The sequence below is a fragment of the Panthera leo genome, chromosome B3 (assembly GCF_018350215.1).
Source record: "Panthera leo isolate Ple1 chromosome B3, P.leo_Ple1_pat1.1, whole genome shotgun sequence".
In the NCBI taxonomy this organism is placed as follows: domain Eukaryota; kingdom Metazoa; phylum Chordata; class Mammalia; order Carnivora; family Felidae; genus Panthera; species Panthera leo.
Window position 1 is genome coordinate 97,679,603 of NC_056684.1, and position 20,440 is coordinate 97,700,042.

At 40.2% G+C, this 20,440-nt stretch overlaps 2 protein-coding genes across 7 annotated transcripts in view; one reads left to right on the forward strand and one right to left on the reverse strand.

Annotated features, from left to right (window-relative positions):
* The first annotated feature begins 34 nt into the window (after nucleotides 1–34).
* On the forward strand, nucleotides 35–10,081 carry DMAC2L (distal membrane arm assembly component 2 like). Of its 3 annotated transcripts, none has more exons than XM_042943160.1 (5): nucleotides 35–120; nucleotides 6,727–6,838; nucleotides 7,949–8,157; nucleotides 8,723–8,894; nucleotides 9,949–10,081. In XM_042943160.1, exons 2-5 carry the CDS (start codon nucleotides 6,732–6,734, stop codon nucleotides 10,061–10,063), a joined length of 603 nt encoding a protein of 200 aa, XP_042799094.1. In that variant the 5' UTR covers nucleotides 35–120; nucleotides 6,727–6,731; the 3' UTR covers nucleotides 10,064–10,081. The 3 variants fall into 3 exon arrangements, with proteins under 3 accessions (XP_042799094.1, XP_042799093.1, XP_042799092.1); XM_042943159.1 differs by lacking the exon at nucleotides 35–120 and adding an exon at nucleotides 153–849; XM_042943158.1 differs by lacking the exon at nucleotides 35–120 and adding an exon at nucleotides 3,253–3,367.
* Nucleotides 10,082–11,566: 1,485 nt separating this feature from the next.
* Nucleotides 11,567–20,440, reverse strand: part of CDKL1 (cyclin dependent kinase like 1) — a 59,155-nt gene continuing 50,281 nt past the window's right edge. For all 4 annotated transcript variants that reach the window (XM_042943155.1, XM_042943153.1, XM_042943154.1 and 1 more), the window contains 4 exons: nucleotides 19,957–20,039; nucleotides 17,090–17,146; nucleotides 15,365–15,520; nucleotides 11,567–13,260 (listed from right to left, as the gene is read on the reverse strand). In XM_042943155.1, the coding sequence (XP_042799089.1) occupies nucleotides 13,153–13,260; nucleotides 15,365–15,520; nucleotides 17,090–17,146; nucleotides 19,957–20,039 (404 nt within the window). In that variant the 3' untranslated portion in view covers nucleotides 11,567–13,152. The remainder of the gene's footprint in view (nucleotides 13,261–15,364; nucleotides 15,521–17,089; nucleotides 17,147–19,956; nucleotides 20,040–20,440) is intronic.

Sequence of the window (20,440 nt, forward strand, 5' to 3'; positions counted from 1 at the left end):
TCGCCCCACGTGGGAGCGACGCCAGTAGCCAATGGACGCGCACGGCGGAGGGCGAAGGGCAGGCCGGCGGCGCCGTAGACGCGGGGCACGCTCGCTCGCTCCCTCCCTTCCTCCAATGCCGTGAGTAGAGGAGCTAGGCCCCGCGCGAGGCGGGAGTAGGGTGGTGGTTACGCTCTGCCCTTTTCCTTCTCCCAGTGCGGGGCTCACTGAAAAGGTGGCCCGCCGAGCCGCGCGTCCTGTCATCTCAGGCCCTGCGTCCTCGGGGCCTTGGGAGAGAGTGCGGGCGTGACTGGGGTGAAAGCTCTCATTTGGGCGGGCCCAGCGGCCTCCCTGCCTCCGGCTCGGCCCTTGTCTGCGGGAGGCCCATTGCTGGCCACCCGCAGGCGAATTGCCCACTGAGGGGCGCTGCCCGTCCGGCCCTAGCTCTCGCTCCGGACGGAGGCCTTGTCGCGGCAACGCCTGGTAGTCTGCGGTCTTCTGGACTTGTTTTTGTAGGGCTCCTGACGGTGTCATTTCTTGGTGTTGTAAATATCGAGCGCCTAGAAGAACCAGATGGCTCTGTCTCTGCCATCATTAGGCAGTCTGTTTCCTTATCTTAAATCCTGGGTGGAGATACAGATTTAAACCCACTGTGCGGACCTGGGAATACGGGGCTCTTCCGTACCGGTCTCTTCACCCCGTTTCCTTATCTGTAAAGTGAAGGAGGTGGGCTATGGAATCCCTAAGCGACCTTCCGACTGAAGTTTGGTGATTCGCCCTCACCGTGGCCGTTTAACGCCTGTGCTCAGTGCTTATCGGCAGTTTTTCATTTTTAGGGTCAGAACAGCTGAACAGAACAAAATTAGAATGGTAAAAACTTTATTGCTGGAAGGACTTTGATTTGGTTCCAACTGTTTAGTCTGGTGGCTTGGGGAAGTCACTTCGTCTCTGCCTCAGATCTTTTCTGTGAACTAGGAGGAATAGCTGTGTCTGTCACACAGGGCTGTTGTGTGGATTACATGAAATAAAGCCCAAGGGTGTTTAGCGGAGTGAAATACAGTTGACCCTTGAAGAGCACAGGTTTGAACAACTCCTGTCCACTTGGAGGCAGATGTTTTTCAATAAATCCAATACAGTACTCTAAGTGTATTTTCCTTATGATTTTCTTTTCTCTAGTTTATTATAAGAACATAATGTATACTACATGTAACATGCAAAATATGTGTTAATCACCTATGTTATTGGTAAGGCTTCTAATCAAACAGTAGGCTGTTAGCAGTTAAATTTGAGGGGAGTCAAAAATCCTATGCAGACTTTCAACTGCCCTTAACCCTTACGTTGTTGAAGGGTCAAGTGCACTGGATAAATGACTTTTTATTATGTTCAAATGGTTTTACCTCCTGGACAGTTGAATTCCTTTGTTTGTGAAAACAACATAGAATGTTACCTGCTTTTTCCATCACAAATGAAAAAATAGTAATAATGAGATGGTTATTCCTTAAATTCAATTTTTTGTTTTGAGATAATTGTAGAGTCCCATACAGTTGTAAGGAACAATAGAGATCCTGTGTACCTTTTACCCCTTCTCCCCCCATGAAAACATCTTGCAAATCTGTAGGACAGTATCATAACCAGGAAATTGACATTGACATAATCCGTTGATCTTACTCCCATTTCCTTAGCTTTACATTTGTGTGTCTATTTAGTTCTGTTTAGTTTTTATCACATGTGTAGATTGTTGTGTCACCACCACAGTCCAGCTACAACACAGTTCAGTCACCACAAGGGATCTACGGGTACCCTTTTATAACTTCACTCCTTCGGAGCACCCCTTCCCCAATCTGTAATTTTTTGGAATTAGCTATTTTTTACTTAGTGTAATCCCTTGGGATCGTTGTATGTATGAAAGGTTCATTCCTTCTTATTGGGGAGTAGTATTTCATGATACGGGTATACCACAATAGGTTTAACCATTCACCCATTGAAACACATCTGAGTTCTAATTAGCTATTTGGAATAAAGCTGCTATGAACATTAATGTGCTGCTTTTTGTGTGAACCTTTTTGTTTCTCTGGGATAAATGCCTAAGAGTCCAATTGCTGGGTCAAATAAACCAATGTTTAGTGTTGTAAAAAACAGGCAAACTTTCCAAAATGGCTGTACCAGGGCACCTGTGTGGCTCAGTCAGTTGATCGTCCGGCTCTTGGTTTCGGCTCAAGTCATGATCCCAGGTTTGTGGGATAGAGCCCTGCATCAGCCACCACGCTGAGCATGGAGCCTGCTTAAGATTCTCTTTCTCTTCCCTCTGCCCCTCTCCCCCAGTCCCTCAGTCTCTCTCTAAAATAAAAAACAAAAAACAAAGTGGCTGTTCCTTTATACATTCCCACCAGCAGTGTTTTGAGTGATCTGGTTCTTATCACCAGCAATTGGTGTTGTCACTGTTTTTAATTTTTGCCATTCTGATTGGTGTTTAGTGGAGATGGTTATTTTTTAGTTTGCACTGGAGGTAGTGGATTTTTATTACTAGGTTGAATACAGAATTACACATGTTTATGATCAACTTTCATGGGACACTTGAGCCCAAAGTAGTGACTTGTTTACCATGTAATTTTGAGTACATGCTTCTTTGTTTAGCAAGATGAAAGAACTCACATCTGCTCTTTGTATAACTTTTTTTTCTGCTTACCTTCCCCTAGGTTTGACTGTACCTTAATTTGTTTCAGTTAAGTAATTTCAAATCAAGAGCTTACCTTCCATTCATACACCCTGTAATGTCTTGGGTATGACATTTTGTATTCATGACACCACCCTCAGCTGAGAGTTCAAGTTCATCTTCCATCTATGTCACTGGGTCCCATGTGACGTTGGCCGAGGAATGGCTTTGGGGAACTTTGCTTCCAATTCCTAATGGATTTTTCTCTTCCTTTTCACTAGACTCTATACACCTCAGGAATAAGAGTTGTCATCAATATTGGGTGATTTGCAGTGAGGTGGGGTTGTAATTTGGGGCAAAATCTCCCCAAATCTGCCCCTTCACGTTTTTATCACCCTCAAGAAATAGTTCTTTAGTTCAGTCCTTTGGGCCACTTAGTTAGCCATCGCTTTGGATAGCCCAGCTAAGTAAAAACAAAACTTCCACTGTTATTTTTATTTAAAAATTTTTTTTAATTTTAGGTAGGCTCCATGCCCAATGTGGGACTTGATTGAACTCACAACCCTGAGATCGAGAGTTGCATGTTCTACAAACTGAACCAGCCAAGCACCCCAGAACTTCCACTTTAAAAAAACTTACTTTTTTTATGCAAACAGGGGAACTCTCAACCAAACCTACTCAGAAACATTTTGTGTGCATCCTATTTTGAATCAAACATTAGAGATCTAGCCTTCTGTAAGTAACAAGCATAATTGCAATTTTTAGAAACATGTGCTTTAAGCCAGGTTATGAGAGTAAGAAGGAGATTTTTTAAATGATTTTTTAATTTCTGAATTATTTATTGAAGCAATAATTTAGTAGTAGCTATTTTTTTTTTCAGCTTGCTGTTAACTGGTTTGTTTTTTTCCCCCAATCATTAGAGCTAAATTCACCAACTCACCACTAGAGGTCTCCTCTTTCCTTATAGAAAACATTTCCGGAAGTAACTGCTAGAATTCTAAAATCAGCAGGGGTGCAGTTGAGAATGTAAAACCCCACCAATTTATTATTTTTTTTTACCTTTATTGCCAAGTAAAATTTTTATATTCATGTTTAAAGTATTTTAAATATAATAATCTAGTATTTTTAGAGATCCTAGCTGGAGTAAATTTAGCCTTTCCTTTAAGCTGAATTATAAGGTGAACCAAAATGAATCAAGTGAAGGTACTCAATTTTCACAGACTACTCTAATTTACTTAATAACAGTCTCTCTGGTTTGCCTTTCTCTATGGAAATATATCAACCATTGAAGACCACTAATTAGTAAATATCTATTAAACTCTTGCATTTGGTGGACGGGAATGTGCTAGGTGCTAAGAAAAATGGAAATTAATAAGATGTAATCATTGCTCTCCTTTTTCCTCTGCACACTTTTCTTTTTGTCTGCCTAACTAGAAACTCTTAATTATCCTTTAAGACCCTCTCAAAAGACAACTCTAGTGTGAAGCCTTCCCTTCCCTCCCTCCTCTTGTGTTTCACAGAACTTGTTAATACCTCTGTTTAGACATATTGCATGTTATTTATTTGTTTTTATGTTGTCTGTCTTCATTAGAGTATATATTCTATGAGGACAAAGAACCTTGTCTTTCTCTGTCTCTCCTTTGTTGTTTTTTTTTATAATTTTTTTTTTAACGTTTATTTATTTTTGAGACAGAGAGACAGAGCATGAACGGGGGAGGGTCGAGAGAGAGGGAGACACAGAATCTGAAACAGGCTCCAGGCTCTGAGTGGTCAGCACAGAGCCCGACGCGGGGCTCGAACTCACGGACCGCGAGATCGTGACCTGAGCCGAAGTCGGATGCTTAACCGACTGAGCCACCCAGGCGCCCCTCTCCTTTGTTGTTTTTTAATCTTACCATTGTATCTCTGGCACTAAGTATAGCAGATACTCAATAAATACTTACTGAGTGAATGAATGAATGCATGGGTAGAGATGGCATTTGAATCAGGTCTTGAGGCTGGGTAAGACTTCCACAGACAGGATGGGGATGTAGAGCGGGGAGGGACAGGAAATAGGACAGCCTAAGTTGAAGCTGGAAAGCCCAGATAAATGAGATTGGCAGCCAGTTGAGTTATCAGAGGTGGGCACAGGTGGAGAGAGCTTTAACAAAAAGTTGGAAAGGGCTGAGAATGAGATAGTGATAGCAGGTGGAAGGTTTGCAGTGATGAAGGCAGATGATGGTAGAAAGGAAATGAAGAATGGAGGTGATCCCGGATTCTGTCCTCAGACCTCATCCCTCACTGTTCTATAGCCTCAACATCTGCAGTCACTTCTCAGCTCTAGGGTGGTTCCCACCCAGGCCTCTTTCTAGTCTTCTTATTCCCAAGTTCTAGTACCATCCATTGACTGAGGAAAAAGCCCTAGACTGGTAGGAGAGAGCACTAGGTTCAGGTCTCAGTGCTACCACCAATTAGCCATGAAACATTGAGCAAGTTCTTTTAAACATATGCAGTTATTAAATCTCCACCTTGTTCCAGAAGGGATTTAGGGTGTCAGCAAGTTACTTAATATGAGGGCCTGTTTCCTCATCTCTAAATGGTCTAGGTGGTCTAAGTTCATTCCAGTTCTCCCATTTTGTGAATCACTCTAATAATTTGTTGGTTATCTCCACTTAGAAGTTCTGCTAACACTTCATAATTAGGATATGAAAAACTGGGGATGGGGGTGGGAGAAACCTACAGCTGGTTCTCCTGACACTGATTTCTATTCATGGCATCACCATCCAACCAGTGACCCAAGACCAAAACTTAATGTCATCTTCAACTATTCTGGCCCTTGCCAGAACATCTCACTGAGATGTGGAATCCACTCTGTAATGTTCCCATTCTTTCCCCATTTGGTCCTTTCCCACGGCTATGCATAGTTGAAGCCCTTGTTAGCTGTTTCTTTGTTTTTTTCTATTGACCCTCAGTCTTGATGCTGTTGTCCAAATAACATTCTGAAGCATAGCTCTAACATGCCAGTGCTCTTTGCTAAAACCTCAGTGACTCCCAACTGCCTGTGGAAGATAATCCAAATTCCCTGGCTGATCAGGCGAGACCCTTCCTGATGTGACTGTGTAAACTGTCTGCCTCCTCTTCTCATGATCCCCATGTGCTAACCAAACTGAGCTACAACATGCCTTAAATATTTCTGCCTCAGCTAATCACCTGACATACCTTCTCCTGGCATTTTGCCTGTTGAAATCCTGGTCTATCCTTATTTTACCTCTTTAAGGAACTTTTCAGGTTCTATCATTTATTTTAACGACTTGATAACTTGTTTTAGCTCACTTCACCCCACAGTAAGTTTTCAGCAATCCAAAGGCAGAAACCACACTTCATTTATCTTGGTTTTCCTCTGACTTAGCACACTCCTAGAGAAACTTGAACTGAATTAAATCAGATTGAGACTCAGTACAGAAATCACTTTCTCAACTCATGCTCATAGATTTTTACAGGTGGAAATCACCTGAGCAAATCATCTGATTTTGCAAGTGAGAAAAACAAGGGTCACAGAGGTGAAGTTACTTGCCCAGTCTGTCCTAGCTGCCCTTGCCTTTGTTTGTACTATTCTGGTGATGCTACTTGCAACCTTGTCTTAGAAAGGTCTGTTTTCATGTCGCCTGTCCCTTCCTGAATATAAGCGTCTTAACCTCGACACATTGCTCCCCAGGTGATTTTAGTTTGTCATTTTGATACTGGAAATGTAGATTGGGAGTAGCTGGTTTCAGCAAATGTGTAGGTGGACCGCCTGTATGGTCATCAGGTGGCGACACTGAAGGCAGACTCCAACCCAAAGTTGAAGAATGAAACTTAATATCAAGGCTGGAAGGAACCTTCCAGACCATCCAATCCAGCCTCTCTCTTTTTTTTTTTTTTTTTTTTTTTTTTGCAGCAAAGAAACCAAGAAACAGAGACAGAAGTGACTTGTTCAATAACTTTGAGTGGCAAATGACTCATCAACTTCATTGGCACAAGAGCATTGACTTTGAAGTTGTAAAGCAAGTTACTGTGTGTTTGGGACCCTGATTGCCAGCTGATAACCTAATACGAATACTGTTTTGTGTGTCTAGATCAAATGATGCTGTTTGGAAAAATTTCCCAGCAGTTGTGTGGCTTAAAGAAACTCCCATGGTCATGTGACTGCAGATACTTCTGGGGCTGGTTGAATGCAGTGTTTAATAAGTAAGTTGCTCTAAGGTGAAGAAACATGGTAATTATTATAGCTGATGAGTTTCCAGTAGCTAATTTGGTTATTTCTTGTATTTCAAATATCTTTTTTTTTTGTACAGTTTGTGCAATATGATCCTAATTTTGTTTAATAACAAAACATACATACAAACATTGAATAAAAACCAGAAAATATTAACATTACTAATATAAAATATTAACTAATTGGGTTCCAGTCAAGATTTCAGTGATTTTTGTTATTTGTCCTTTCAGTACCATTCAAGTTTTCTAAAATGAAAGGGATCTTAAGGGATATAGTTAGCCTTTTAAATACTACTATGGGGACTCAAGTTTTTTAAAAAGTGGGTGGCATGCTTTGAAGTATCATTTTGAGGGGTGCCTGAGTGGCTCAGTCAGCTAAGCGTCTGACTCTTGATATCAGCTCAGGTCATGATCTCATTGTTTGTGAGTTCAAGCCTGTGTTGGGCTCCACTGTCAGTGTGGAGCCTGCTTGGGATTCTGTCTCTCCCTTGCTCTCTGTCCCTACCCCACTTGCTCTCTCTTTCTCTCTCTCTCCCTGTATTAAAATAAACATTTAAAGATTTAAAAAAAAGAAATATCATTTTGAAACTAATGAAACTCATCTGCTTGTTGCTTAATATAGCTTTAATACCACCAACTAGCGAGAAAGGCAAATGTAAAAATTAAATAATTAAAAATTAATGGCATTAATTTGAACAGATTTGAAATTATTCCATTTTATCTTTTATCATTAAAAAAAAAAACCAATAACCCAGTATAGTCGTTCATTCAACACGTAGTTACCGAGTACCTCCTGGTGTCAAGCACTGTGCTACATGTGAATCAATGAAGGTACATGTCTGCCTGATAAACTCATACACAAACAATAGGCCTAGACAGAGTTCACTTGGGAACAAAAGAAAAACAAAAAAGGGAGCCGGAAGAGCCCTCATGTTTTTTTACATGACTCTCACGAGTATACTTCCCTCCCTCTCAGTCATTTGAAAGGAAAAGTTGTTGCTGTACTGTATTTATGTTGACGGACTGCCATTAAGCAGCTAGCGATTATACTAAAAACGAACTACTTTTGTTCTTTGCCGACAGAGTGGATTATGAACGCATCAGGGATGTGGGACCCAATAGGGCAGCATCGGAGTGGCTGCTGCGCTGTGGGGCCATGGTGCGCTACCACGGCCAGGAGAGGTGGCAGAAGGACTACAACCACCTCCCCACGGGACCTCTGGACAAGTACAAGATTCAGGCAATTGATGCCACCGACTCTTGTATCATGAGCATTGGATTTGATTACATGGGTAACTACCCTGTCATTTGCTTATGGGAAACGGAGGTGCTTTGCAGTGACATTTTGTTGCAGTTGATTCACTGTTACAGTCAGAGGTGTGTCCTTTTTTGCCCTTGTCAGTACAATCCAGCTTGTTTTTTCCTGTGTATGGTTTTTTTAATAGATATTACAAACACCTTCCTCTCCTTTCTCCTTCCACTAAGCTTATCTCTACATGCCTTTATTTTGTGCTCATTGGTTTAAAATTCAAGGCCTGGTTTATCAAACTGTCAAATTTCTGTCATTTGAGAAACCCTCAATAATGTGAGAATAATTGTACACATACAGCTTTTGCTGGTGTGGGCCCTTCTTTCCTCCAGTACATGGGCATCTGATTACAGAATGGCCCTATATTATATAGTGAATAGTTTGTATGGTTAATAGGGTGACTAGTCATCCAAGTTTTCCTGGGGACTGAGAGGTTTCTGAGGACATAGGATTTCCAATCCTAAAACCAGAATAGTCCTAGGCAAACTAGGATAGTTGGTTATCTTAATGGTAAAGCAGATTCTTAAAATGTATCTTTTATCTCCTAGAGGGCCTACAGCATGTTGAAAAAATAAGGCTATGCAAGTGTCATTATATCGAGGATGACTGTTTGGAGAAACTTGGTAAACTTGAAAATTTACAAAAGAGCGTATTGGAAATGGAAATAATTTCATGTGGGAATGTCACAGACAAAGGCATCATTGCTTTATATCACTTAAGGTAGGTGGTCAGTGCCAAAATGGAAACTTCATAATGTTAAAAGTGAATAATTAGAATTTAAATTTTAAAAAACTTTAAGTAAACTCTACCCACAACATGGGGCTCCAACTCACAACCCCAAGGTCAAGAGTTGCATGCTCTACCAACTGAGCCAGACAGGTGCCCTGAATAATTAGAATTTAAAACAATTAAGAGGTAGAGCCTTTTTTTTTTAATTCAGAAAAATATAAGAAAATGACTTAACTTTCATCCAAAATACTTTAAAACAGTTAAAATTATCAACCTTAATACATTGTTTTATTGCGTTTTTAAGGGGGCATCTTCTTTAAAAAGTAAATGTACATCAAGCATCTAGCATGGTGACTGCTACAATAGGCCATCAATGGGCATTTGCCATTATCCTTCCTCTCCATCTTTTGAAGAATTTTTCCTGATGTTCTGACAATAACCTCAGTATCACAGAAAGTTTGAGAAATTTTAAGTTAATTTTTTTTAGTAATCTCTGTACCCACCGTGAGCCTCAAACCCACGACCCCAAGATCAAGAGTGTCAACGCTCTACTGACTGAGTCAGCCAGGTTCCCCCACCCCCACTTTTATTTTTTTTTTTTAGTAGAGAAATTTTAAACATCAGAACCAAAAATAGTAGACTGTCTCTTATATTAGTTGAAGGTTTGAAGCTTCATCTTTTAATGAAGTTCTTTTAAGAACTTTCCCATTTTTTTTCTTTTCTGGATTAAGATTCATATTTAGTGTTTCACATGCAAAGGACTTCTATGGCATAATACATATACTGTATTTGGAAAGATTCAGTTAGAATTACTGATATAATTCAGAACAACTCAACTTTCCAAAGTCTGGCTTAGCTCCTAGAATGAATTTCATTTAAAGTAGCACTCTTAACACTACCGTTCTAAAAGTCATTTTGAAAGTATAGTGTAATATAAACACATTCTATGTGCAATATTTTTTAGGCCAGTGAATACAGTTTATTGTTCATGCTATAAGAGTAAAGGCAAAACCAAAGTAGCTTTTTTTTCCTTCTCTTTTTGCAGAAACCTGAAATATTTATTGTTAAGTGATCTTCCTGGAGTAAGAGAAAAAGAAAACCTTATCCGAGCCTTTAAGACAGCACTGCCTTCTCTGGAACTAAAATTAGACTTGAAGTAAAATAATCATATTCAAGAAGTATCGTATTTCAATATAAAGTATCATTTGAAATTGTTGATCCTAAACATCATAAATATTATATAATCATCAACAGACCCTAAGGATATCCAATCATGACATTTCAGAAGCAGAGTCCATCATGTAGAAAATATTCAGACATGACTCACTGAAGTTACTAAGTTGGAAGTAAAAATATATGTACATTAAATCCTTTTAGGAAAAATGGAAACAAGGTAGCAGTTTAATTCTCATATGTTCCTCATTTTATATAGAAATCTGTACAGTATGTAGATACTGACAGAGTTCTTTAAAGTGATTTAAATGTGCAACACATTTATTTAAATGTGCAACACATTTATTGTATTTTATCAGTAATTTATGTTAATGTTACATTTTACTTTAAAGCTATTGAAGCATGTTACTATAAATGTATAGTTATGAAAAACTGAAAGCTAAGTTTCAGATTCACTGATGAATTATGAAAGGCAGTCATTGGTTGTTGAGGCATCCATATTGCTTCCCAGGATTTGCATTCATTTCTCATGACCCTACATTCCTTTGTTCTTTATAACCTACACCTTTCTCTGAATGAATAGTTTCTGGCTAATTTGTCTATTTTGTAAGCTTAGTCGGGTGTTTTATTAAAACTAGACATAAATATTTGGCTGAATTCAAATAGTCTTGCAACTGCAGTAGAACAAAGGAAATAATCATGAAGACCATACTTTTTGCTTAAATTAAAATATTGCTTTAAACCAAAAATTTTGACATGCCAACTAGAAACTAATTTAAATTTCCCCATATATGTTGGGTACTGCTTCCTATGACTTCAAGGGACATCAAAAAGAAGTATAAACACAAAATTCAATTTATACCTAGAAAGCAGTGATAAAGAATATCACAAATAGGTAAAAACAGATCTTTAATTTTACCTGCTTGAAATGGCCCTGGTTCTATTATTGTTAATTATAGGCCAACTTGTCTGTAGATTTCTGTATGTCTGGTTCTTGAACATAAACTATACGGTCTTGAATAGAACCTTAGCTGGAAATAATTTTAAAATAAACACTGTATGATGCAGCACTGGGGTAGAAAAAGTGGATTTTAATTGTGTTTAGAAACCAGCTTATGTAAATAGCACATACCACAAATGATATACTATTTACGAATAATTGCCACTGTCATTTACAAAATCAGAAAATAACAAATTAAAAAGACTAGGTTGTAAAACAGTCTTATGTGAAACAATAGTGATTCCATGCTGAATGAATGATTACAGATATGGTTGAATTAAGCATTAGCGCACATTTAGAACTCATTAGAAAAAAATGAATGCTTCCATCTCAGATTTGTTTGCTTATTGTGTGGTGAGGCAACTGATTCACCACAATTTAGTCTGGAACTACTTTTGTATTCTAAATGGTTTTCTATAAAACTACTGGATAAATTAGGCAGTTATAATCATCTGCCTCGTCAAGTACATTGTTTTGGGTTAAAAAGAAAAACACAAAATGTAAACTCTTCACAGAAGTGGGCTGTCCTTCTTTGCCATTTGAATCAAACCCACATAAGAAGAATCAGATAATGCCGAGACTAGTATTTAACCCACTGTCAGCTCCTTGTAAGAAGCCACATACATCAGGAAGCCTTAGAATATCATTAACCTGGCTGGAGTGGCCAAAATTATTGAACAGATGCCTAAATTTGGTGAGTTACTTAGCAGTAAAGAATAAAGTCATATGCTGTCATGAAGGAAGTTACTATAGCAGTAAACTAGTAAGAGTACAGAAGAAATGTTCTGAAGATACCGTAAAATACAACATCTAAAACTATGACTGAGAATGACTAGGACACAGCAGCAGCCCATCAGCCAAAACTGGCAGTCAGCTATAAGAAACAGACGTGAGCTTCATTTTACCCTGTGTTCAGGGGACAGGAGTGATGAAGCTTTTTGAAGAGTGGCAGCCCGCGTCAAAGCTAATTATAGGTCATCATTTCAAGTCTCACAATACAAAGCTAGGAATCTTCAGGATCAATTTGGACTACTCTGTTATTATTTTTATCAGTTCTTAGCATAGTATATGTATACACACACTGATATGTGTACAGACACATATGCATATGTATACACATATACATACAGATAGTGTAAAAAAGTATTTCAGGAAAAATAGGAGTTTACAACCTCACGTCTTTCATGATCCAAGTAAAAACTCAAGCAATTTCTTCCAAATCCCAGATTACTGTAGATAGTCCTGCCCATAGATCTGTCTCCAAGTCTGAGGCTGAGCTGGAGAGAATGAAGAATAATTACTCTCAGGCTGATAGGCTCAGTTCCCAGGAAGCCTGCAGGGCTCGTTCTACCTCTTGATCGCCTTGGTCTGCCGCCAGCCTTCACACCACTGTTTGCATGGGGAATTGGGTAACCTGTGGATGGGTTATATAAACCCATCTTGCCTGCAAAAATGACTAAGATGCATCCTTTACTAAAGGTAAAGACCAAAGCATATGTAAGAAATGTCTAGAAATATCATTAAATTTGTAATTTTGTTATGATAATCCATGATTTTTAAAACTATTAAGCAACTCTTCAATATTCCAAAAATGTTTTAAAATAGGACAATCAAGAAATAGAGCAAGCAGGAAATGGGATTTTAAACATTTTGATTTCAGGAACTAAAAGGCAGGGGATAGGACTCCATGTGAAAGAGATACAAGAAATACGTATGGGTGTTTTGTAATCCATTTTTCTTGTTGCATATAGTACAGTTGAAGCATAAATCTTTATCACATCTCTAATCTTGCCAGATATATGGGCAGCAGCTACAATTTATATTTCTGTCAATAAACTCAGCTACTTAGATACAACAAAAATGCAAGTGAAAATCCAAACAAGTTTTTCCTTTCTGTTCTAGTCACCATCAGGAAGCATGGAAGAAGGCTGCCTCTGTAATTCCCCTTCCGATTCTGCCAGCTGGCCTCCCCCAGATTATTACTTAGGTTTTCTCCTGATGTTCTTAAAGCATTATGATTATTTTCAATTAAGTTTGTAAGTTCGGTTCCTTTTTCATCATCAATCTTCAAGCTCCTTAAATGTTTGGAAAACGGGAGTTGAGTTTCTTCAAGTTACAGTAGTACTTCTTATTATCCAAAGCTGGAAGAAAGCTGCTGCTAGTCAGCTGGGGTAGGTACTGCAGCTGAAAATACAAAACACAGGATCAGGTTCAACACCACACACTTTTTGTTATTGATAACATATCACAAAAGAGGTAAAGAAGTCCATTTTTCAGCATGGAAATGCTTTTTCTGCACAGAATCCCAGGTTCTGAGTGAAGACAAAATGTTTCAATTTGTTCTTTTTCCTTTTAAAGATTTCTTTAAAAAAACTTTTTTTAACATTTATTTATTATTGAGAGACAGAGCATGAGCATGAGCATGGGAGGGGCAGAGAGAGGGGGAGACACAGAATCTGAAGTAGGCTCCAGACTCTGAGCTGTCAGCACAGAGCCCAACGCGGGGCTCAAACTCCTGGGCAGTGAGATCATGACCCGAGCTGAAGTCTAACTCTTAACCGACTGAGCCACCCAGGCGCCCCTAAAGATTTCTTTTATATTAAAAAGCAAAACATTGCACATTTGAGAAAATTTAGAGAATATGAAAAAGAAGGAAAAATCTACATATTAACATTAGGAAAAAACCACATAGATTTACAGGAGTTAAGAGCTTGCTGGGACCTTTGGGATCATTTAAGCCAATGCGTGATCTTAGAGCCAAGAAAACTGGTGTCTGGAGCACTTAAGCAATTTGCCCCCTTACTCCTTAGTTAAAAAGGCAAAACTATTCCCTTCATGCTCCCAGAAAATGTTTGAATTTATTGTCAATGTCAAATGAAAGTAAGGAGAACATACAAAAAATAGATGTACTACATGGCCTTAGGTATCTGAACAGTGGTTACTTTTTTTTATGTCTATTTATTTATTTTGAGAGAGAGGCAGAGAGACCATGGGTGAGCGGGGGAGGGGCAGAGAGAGAGGGAGAGAGAGAGAATCCCAAGCAGGCTACCTCGCTGTCAGAACCTAACTCAGGGCTCAAACTCACGCACTGTGAGGTCATAACTGAGCTGAAATCGAGAGCAGGATGCTTAATGGACTGAGCCACCCAGGAGTCCCTGAACAGAGGTTACTTTTTAATACTTCAAACAGTTGAATCCTTCAGGGCCTATATACAATACACTAATTAATTAGCGGGCTTCCCTATTCTTTCAAGTAAAAATATTTGCATCAAGACCCTCTACTCTTGAACACAGATTAACAGCAAGCTCAGTGGTAATTTGGGGTGGGTGGGGGTGGGGAGTCTAATTCTGGCATGTTTTGCTACCTGGGTCATATATGACAGAATAAAATAAAGCTTTCTTAATTTTGTAACTCTGGTCTATCTTTGGACCCCGCAGTTCATGCTCTACCTGTTTCTAATGGATTGTCCATCCCCTTCTCTCCTCCAAACCTCACATAAACAACCCAGATGCCATTCAGCATGCTGGGCAGTGGGGTCTGCAAAGGGAAAGACTAAGGCATAATAATTTATAGATTAAGGGCTACCTAGGCAGATCCAGAAATGACCAGGAGTAGCCAGCTCATCTTAGTTGTGGTTCTAACCACAGTCCATTCTAAGTTACTACAGCTTTTGGCTTGTAACAGGCTAACACTTAAGGGAAGGCTATTTTGCCACTTTATACCAGTCTTTTTCTTTACAGGCTCCCTGTGTGCAGCTTGGATGCTGTTCTCTGGTTAAATAAGCTGTTCTGATATCACTGAGAGCACTCGTCACTGTATCTACCGGAGCCAACTCTGATGATTAAAGGAACAGAGGGGAAAACAGGTCCATTTTTGGATAAACCTGGAATGTCAATCAATACTGAAAGTAAACATGATGACAGAGAGCTGCCTGGGATAAATCTGACTTCATTCTCCAAAGCACAAAAAGCACGCTCAGCGGGGCTCACGCTCGTGTACCTGAGACCCATGCTCGTGCACAACAAAACCCCTCTGTGGCAGCAGGGAACTGCAGGGCAAGGACGCCTTCGGGATTCAGGGAGAAGGGGGTCCTTGGAGGCAGATGTCTCGGTGCCCTGGTTGACAGATCATATGCCCGTCACCGTGCTCTGCAAGGAAGGTGCTGGAGCTGCAAGCCGCTGTTACCGCCCCGAGAATAGATACAGACTCCCTGCACCAGGTGGCAGGCATGAGGTCATTGGAAACTACAACCCCGGGACACTTGTGTAAAGCAGTGCCCCATTTTTACCCCAGGCAGGTGCTTTCGGCTCTGTCTCAGCGTCTTCCTTATTGGTCTGTCACGCTCTTTTGCTGAATCCCCTGTTTCTCGGAGGCTGTCAAAATACGGGTGCTGCAACAGCTGTTCACATGTCATTCTCTCAGCAGGATTCATGTGGAGACAGCCCTAAAAGAACAGACAAGTCTCCATTCTTCTTTAAAATCGTATTAACTTACTGAAATCATTTTTTTTTTTCTTTGACAGATCAAACCCTTCATTTGGGAACAGGAAGGAGGAAAAGTAGGGGAAACACACCAAACATGCTTTTGGTTCCTTCCACAATTATTCCTAAATGGGTAACCACATAATAAGTAAATAGATAGGTTCTAGGAATAGTAACAAAAAAATCATTTTCTCCACCTTGCCCTGTTCTGGAGGCAGTTGGTGCTCTGCCCTGAGGGAGTAAGATAGGATTTTTGAGTTTGCCTCAGTATCCAACGGGAATAATCCACATAACCAGTTTGGTCCTTTGTGTATACTTTGTAAAAATTTGGGTTTTTATTAAAAAAATTCATACCCACACATGGTAAAAATAAAATGTATACAGAACACAGCAAAGTCTCCTTGTTATGCCCAGAATTCGTGATCCCCAAAGACCACTAGGGAGCCGAGTCTGATGCAAAAGCAAAAGAGCCTTTATTCGAGCTAGCTCGAGCTCAATCCCCTACCTGCACCGACGCAGCGGTGAGATACTAGGGAGAGAGAGCGAGTTTCAAAAGGACAAAGGTTTTATTGGGGCCTAGGGGCAGTTGGTGAGGTAATGGCTATGGCCTCAGCCGATTGGCTGGGGAAGGGTCCTGGGGAAGGGTCCGAGTCCTGTTAGGCAGGTGAGGGGGGGGTTACTCAAGGGGAGGAGGTGTGGTCAAGGTGAAGGACACAGAACAAGATGGAGTCCGCCGGCGTAGGCCCGCCCTTTCATCCTCACCACTCTAGTTCTTCCATTCCTCCTTCCAGATTCAGCTGTTCCTTTTTTTCTCGTATATTCTTCCAGAAATAGTCCATGCATTACAGTATATATATGCATGTATGGAAGGAGAAGCATAGTATACATGCCCTTAGATTGCATCATTCTGAACTATTTGCTTTGCCATTAAGTACACCATAGGGTTCATACTTGAGTAGATGAAATCTCACAATTATATACCCCAAGGAACTGTCTCCGTTTTTTGTTTTTTGTTTTTTTTTGGTTTTTTTTTTTTTGGTTATATTACAAATGCATCAGTAAATGCATTAAATACTTTGAAATGGGTAGGGCATGGACTATAACTTGAAAATGTTTTAGTTGGTACTCGATTTTACATAAGAGTTATAGATCTCTGAAAATGTATATACAAATCAAGTTTTAAAATCAAAACCTACTTCTGATATACTAGGGAGTTGACTATTTAAATGAATCCTATGGCCCAACATTTTTTGAAGAAAAGGATCCCTGCATAAAACAAGTACTATCCATCTGAAATTTCTGTAACTTAGATTTTAAACACAGTATGTTGGGTTTAGTTTAAAGTGACAAACACCTACAGATGTTTTCATTGTAACAATGTAAATAAAAATTCAACGTATTTATACTTCCCAAAGGAGAAGGAGAATTCTAAAAGGAACACTTTTCAATTCATGGACTGATATAAATCATTTAGACTCCCCAATGACACCAGCTACTGTGTGCTTCCGGTCTGTTAGAAGCTATGATTTTACCTTTAAGAGCCCCAGGGCCGGAGAAGAGATGTTTGGAAATTTTAAGTCAAGTGGTTCCTGTTTAAAAAAAAAAAAAGAAGAAGAAAAGGGGGTTTTATTTACAGTATGTATTCAAAGCTAAGGTGACCTCAGGCTGAATGTCTTCTGAGTAACAGAAGCATCTTCCTGGCACCTTTCTTGCCTCCCCCACCCACCTCCCAGCTGAAACAAGGCCTGTTTCACAAGCTCTTTCTCTCTGCCTCCAAATTTCTTTTCCAAATTTTCCTCCTCACCACTCCCTTCACTTCCCAAAGAAATGGTGCAGGTAGCAAATTATGAGGGAGCATTCATGGAAGAAAGAAACGCACTTGTGAAGCAACTGTTATTTCTTTTTTTTTTTTTTCTGCCTCAATTTCTATAACTTGCCTTAGAGTAATTTTTGGCACTTACATTGGCATTTAAAAGAGGCCCTAATTTTTGCATCTATTGACATTTACATAAAGGAAGCTTCAAAATAGATTTTTCCTCCCTACCTAGGTGAACAGATGCTTCTTGGTTTTCTGGAATAAACACTGGTTTCTCCTCCCACAAGAGCCTGCTGTTTCCCTGATCATCCTGCTGTTTAAAGAGTCTCTGGGGCAGACATTCATCAATCTCCCTCTGGCCATATAAGGCTATTTTGCTCCAGTCACATGCTGGAGGCAATCAGGAATAACAAGCACTATAAAGCAAGAGGAATGCTGAATGTCAGGGGGCCAGACAGGCCAGTTAAAGAGATACACCACTAACAGAGGCTAATTAAGGAGGGCAGCTGGATGGAGTGCATCGCATGTATAAAGAGATGGCAGATGTGCGCTGGAGGGACTGGCCAGGCTCATCTAATGCAATACCACTCTTAAGTGCTGTGGTCAAGCTTAAGAGCACAGCACGGTGTTATTTTTGCACAGGGAATCAGCCCCCAACACTCAAATTCCGAGTGTGCACTTACTAATCACCGTAAGGGTAAGAGGTAAGAGCCTCAGTTTTGGAGTTCCCTAAGATCACCAGGAAAAAAAAAAAATCCTACAGCAGATTTGTATTAGAAACTTGAGAGTAGCCTCCCCCACCCCCAACTATATCTTAAATATTTCTCTTGCCTTTTGTGTGTGTTAAATCTGGGCACTGCTAGGGATTGACATGACATTGCTGACACTGAGCTCTGCTGTCTCAGCAACAACGCCTGGCCTGGGATGAGGCCTGCTGGTTAGCTGTGATAGGAGAGCCCATTCTGCCCGCTTAGCTGGTTTCCCAGTGCCAGAGGCAAGCAGGCCTCCCTCCAGCAGGATGACTGACCGGCAGAGGGACTAGGGCACAGATGTTCAACCAGTGCAACCCCCGCATTACTTCTTCCTGTGTTTCTGTCAACAGGAAATCCCCTGCAGGACAACCTCTGGGAGACCCTGGGAAGCCTTTTGCATTTATGAAACCCCGGGTTGTTCATGAGTCTTCACTGTAAGACAAGCAAAGAGGAAATCACTAAGGGATATTTAGTGTGGAACTGGGAATGTCCAGGTCACAAGGGAGCCAGCTGGGTCACCTCCCATATGCCAGGTGTCATTCCTGCCTCTCGGTCCCAGCATGCTCCCAGCATGACCCACTTTTCCTATTTGTAGGGGTGCCGGAGAAGGAGGCAGCAGGGGAAGGTGAAAGCCTTCACCATGGGACATGCCAGGAGGATGAGTGAACACAGAGCTCAAATGGAGCTTGACAGAACTTCCATCTGGAAACTGAGCAATTAGAGGCTTAGTTTCAGTTTGAAAGTACCTTCCTTAGATGGTAGAAACTCAGGATTTCACAAACGTTAATTGTGCTCTGAGATGTTTTTGATTATAATACAGGCTCATTGGAAGACACCCAAAAGTATTTTTTTAAAAAACCATAAAGAAAGAAAGAAATCATGCCACCACAAAGAGATACCCACTGTTAATATTTTGGTATATAACCTTGCAGCCATTTATTTCACAAATGTAAAAAACTTTGTGTGATTTTCCAGAAGTGGTCACGTTTTATTTATATATGTAAATGTATGTGTACATACATACATACATTGTGCATTTATTAAACATTTATTAAAATTATGTCAAATGATTAGTACTGTTTATAGCCTTTTTCATTTAACAATACATTGTGGACTTTTTATTCAGGTGAATAATAAATCTAATTATTTTTACTGGCTATGTGGCATTTCTATTGTAGAGATATATCATAACTTACATGATGAATCCCCTATGGATGGAACACTAAAGGAAATAATTTCTAATGTCACATATTGATGCCTCTGTCTGATGGTTTCACTGCAATAAATTCTTGAAAGTGTGTTAAGAGTATGCACATTTAAAATTTTTCAATTTTAAAAAATGAGTATTTTCTCCACATTGGCTGTAGAGGAGAGATACCAGAATGAGGCTTGCCAAGCAAGTTCATTATGGTTTCCCACCATGGTCTGGGCAGTAAGAGTACAGTAGAGTAGGGGACTTGGGCAATGCTGGATTTTCCTCCTGGATAAGCCACTGTGTGAGGTACCTAGCTTCAGCTGCTGAAAACAAGGCAGGACAGGAGAAGGCAGGCAGTTCTGCATTTCTGTCCAACATGCTGGCTAACCTCTGCTATCAGCAACTTCTAAATTGGTATTGAAGGCCAGGGTCTTACTAGCCAATTTGCCCCAATTTTCTTTTTCACTCTTAAATGGACTTTCCAGTGCAGAGTGGGCCATGGCACTAAGGCAGGCGAGTAACTACCAAAACCTCGTTAGTCTGCAACTCCCCATTATAAAGAGAATGATTACCACTTAAACACCCTGGTAACCTTAGCCTCCGTATTCAGAGCTCTTTCCAAAATGGGTCACTCACCATATCCTCAGGGTCTGGAATTTTCACCCCGCTGAAGTACTGATTCGTACTAAATACTTGCTGGTGTCTAGGAATGAGATCTCCTTTGGACAAGAAGAAAGAGATTGGTTAGCAAGGGCTGATTTACGGTTTGTCTCCGTCAGTGCTGGGTCTGTGCCTACCACCAGTGAAGGCTGTAGTCTGCTCTTTCAATCAGAGGGAGATGTTGAGGCAACCCTCAACAATATGTACTAAGACCTCAGTGGATGAAGCACCATATTAGGTGTAGAGAAGGCATGCACAGAAACTGAAGGCTATGAGGTTCTTGCCCCTCAAAGACTCACAATGTATTTGAGGAATCCAAACAACTCAGAAGCATACATACACACACACACACACACACACACACACACACACACAATAATGCCTTTTAAAAAAAATAGCCAACGTGCAACAAATACAAAGCAAAATCATATCAACTGAATTCTGATGGGTGGATATAAAA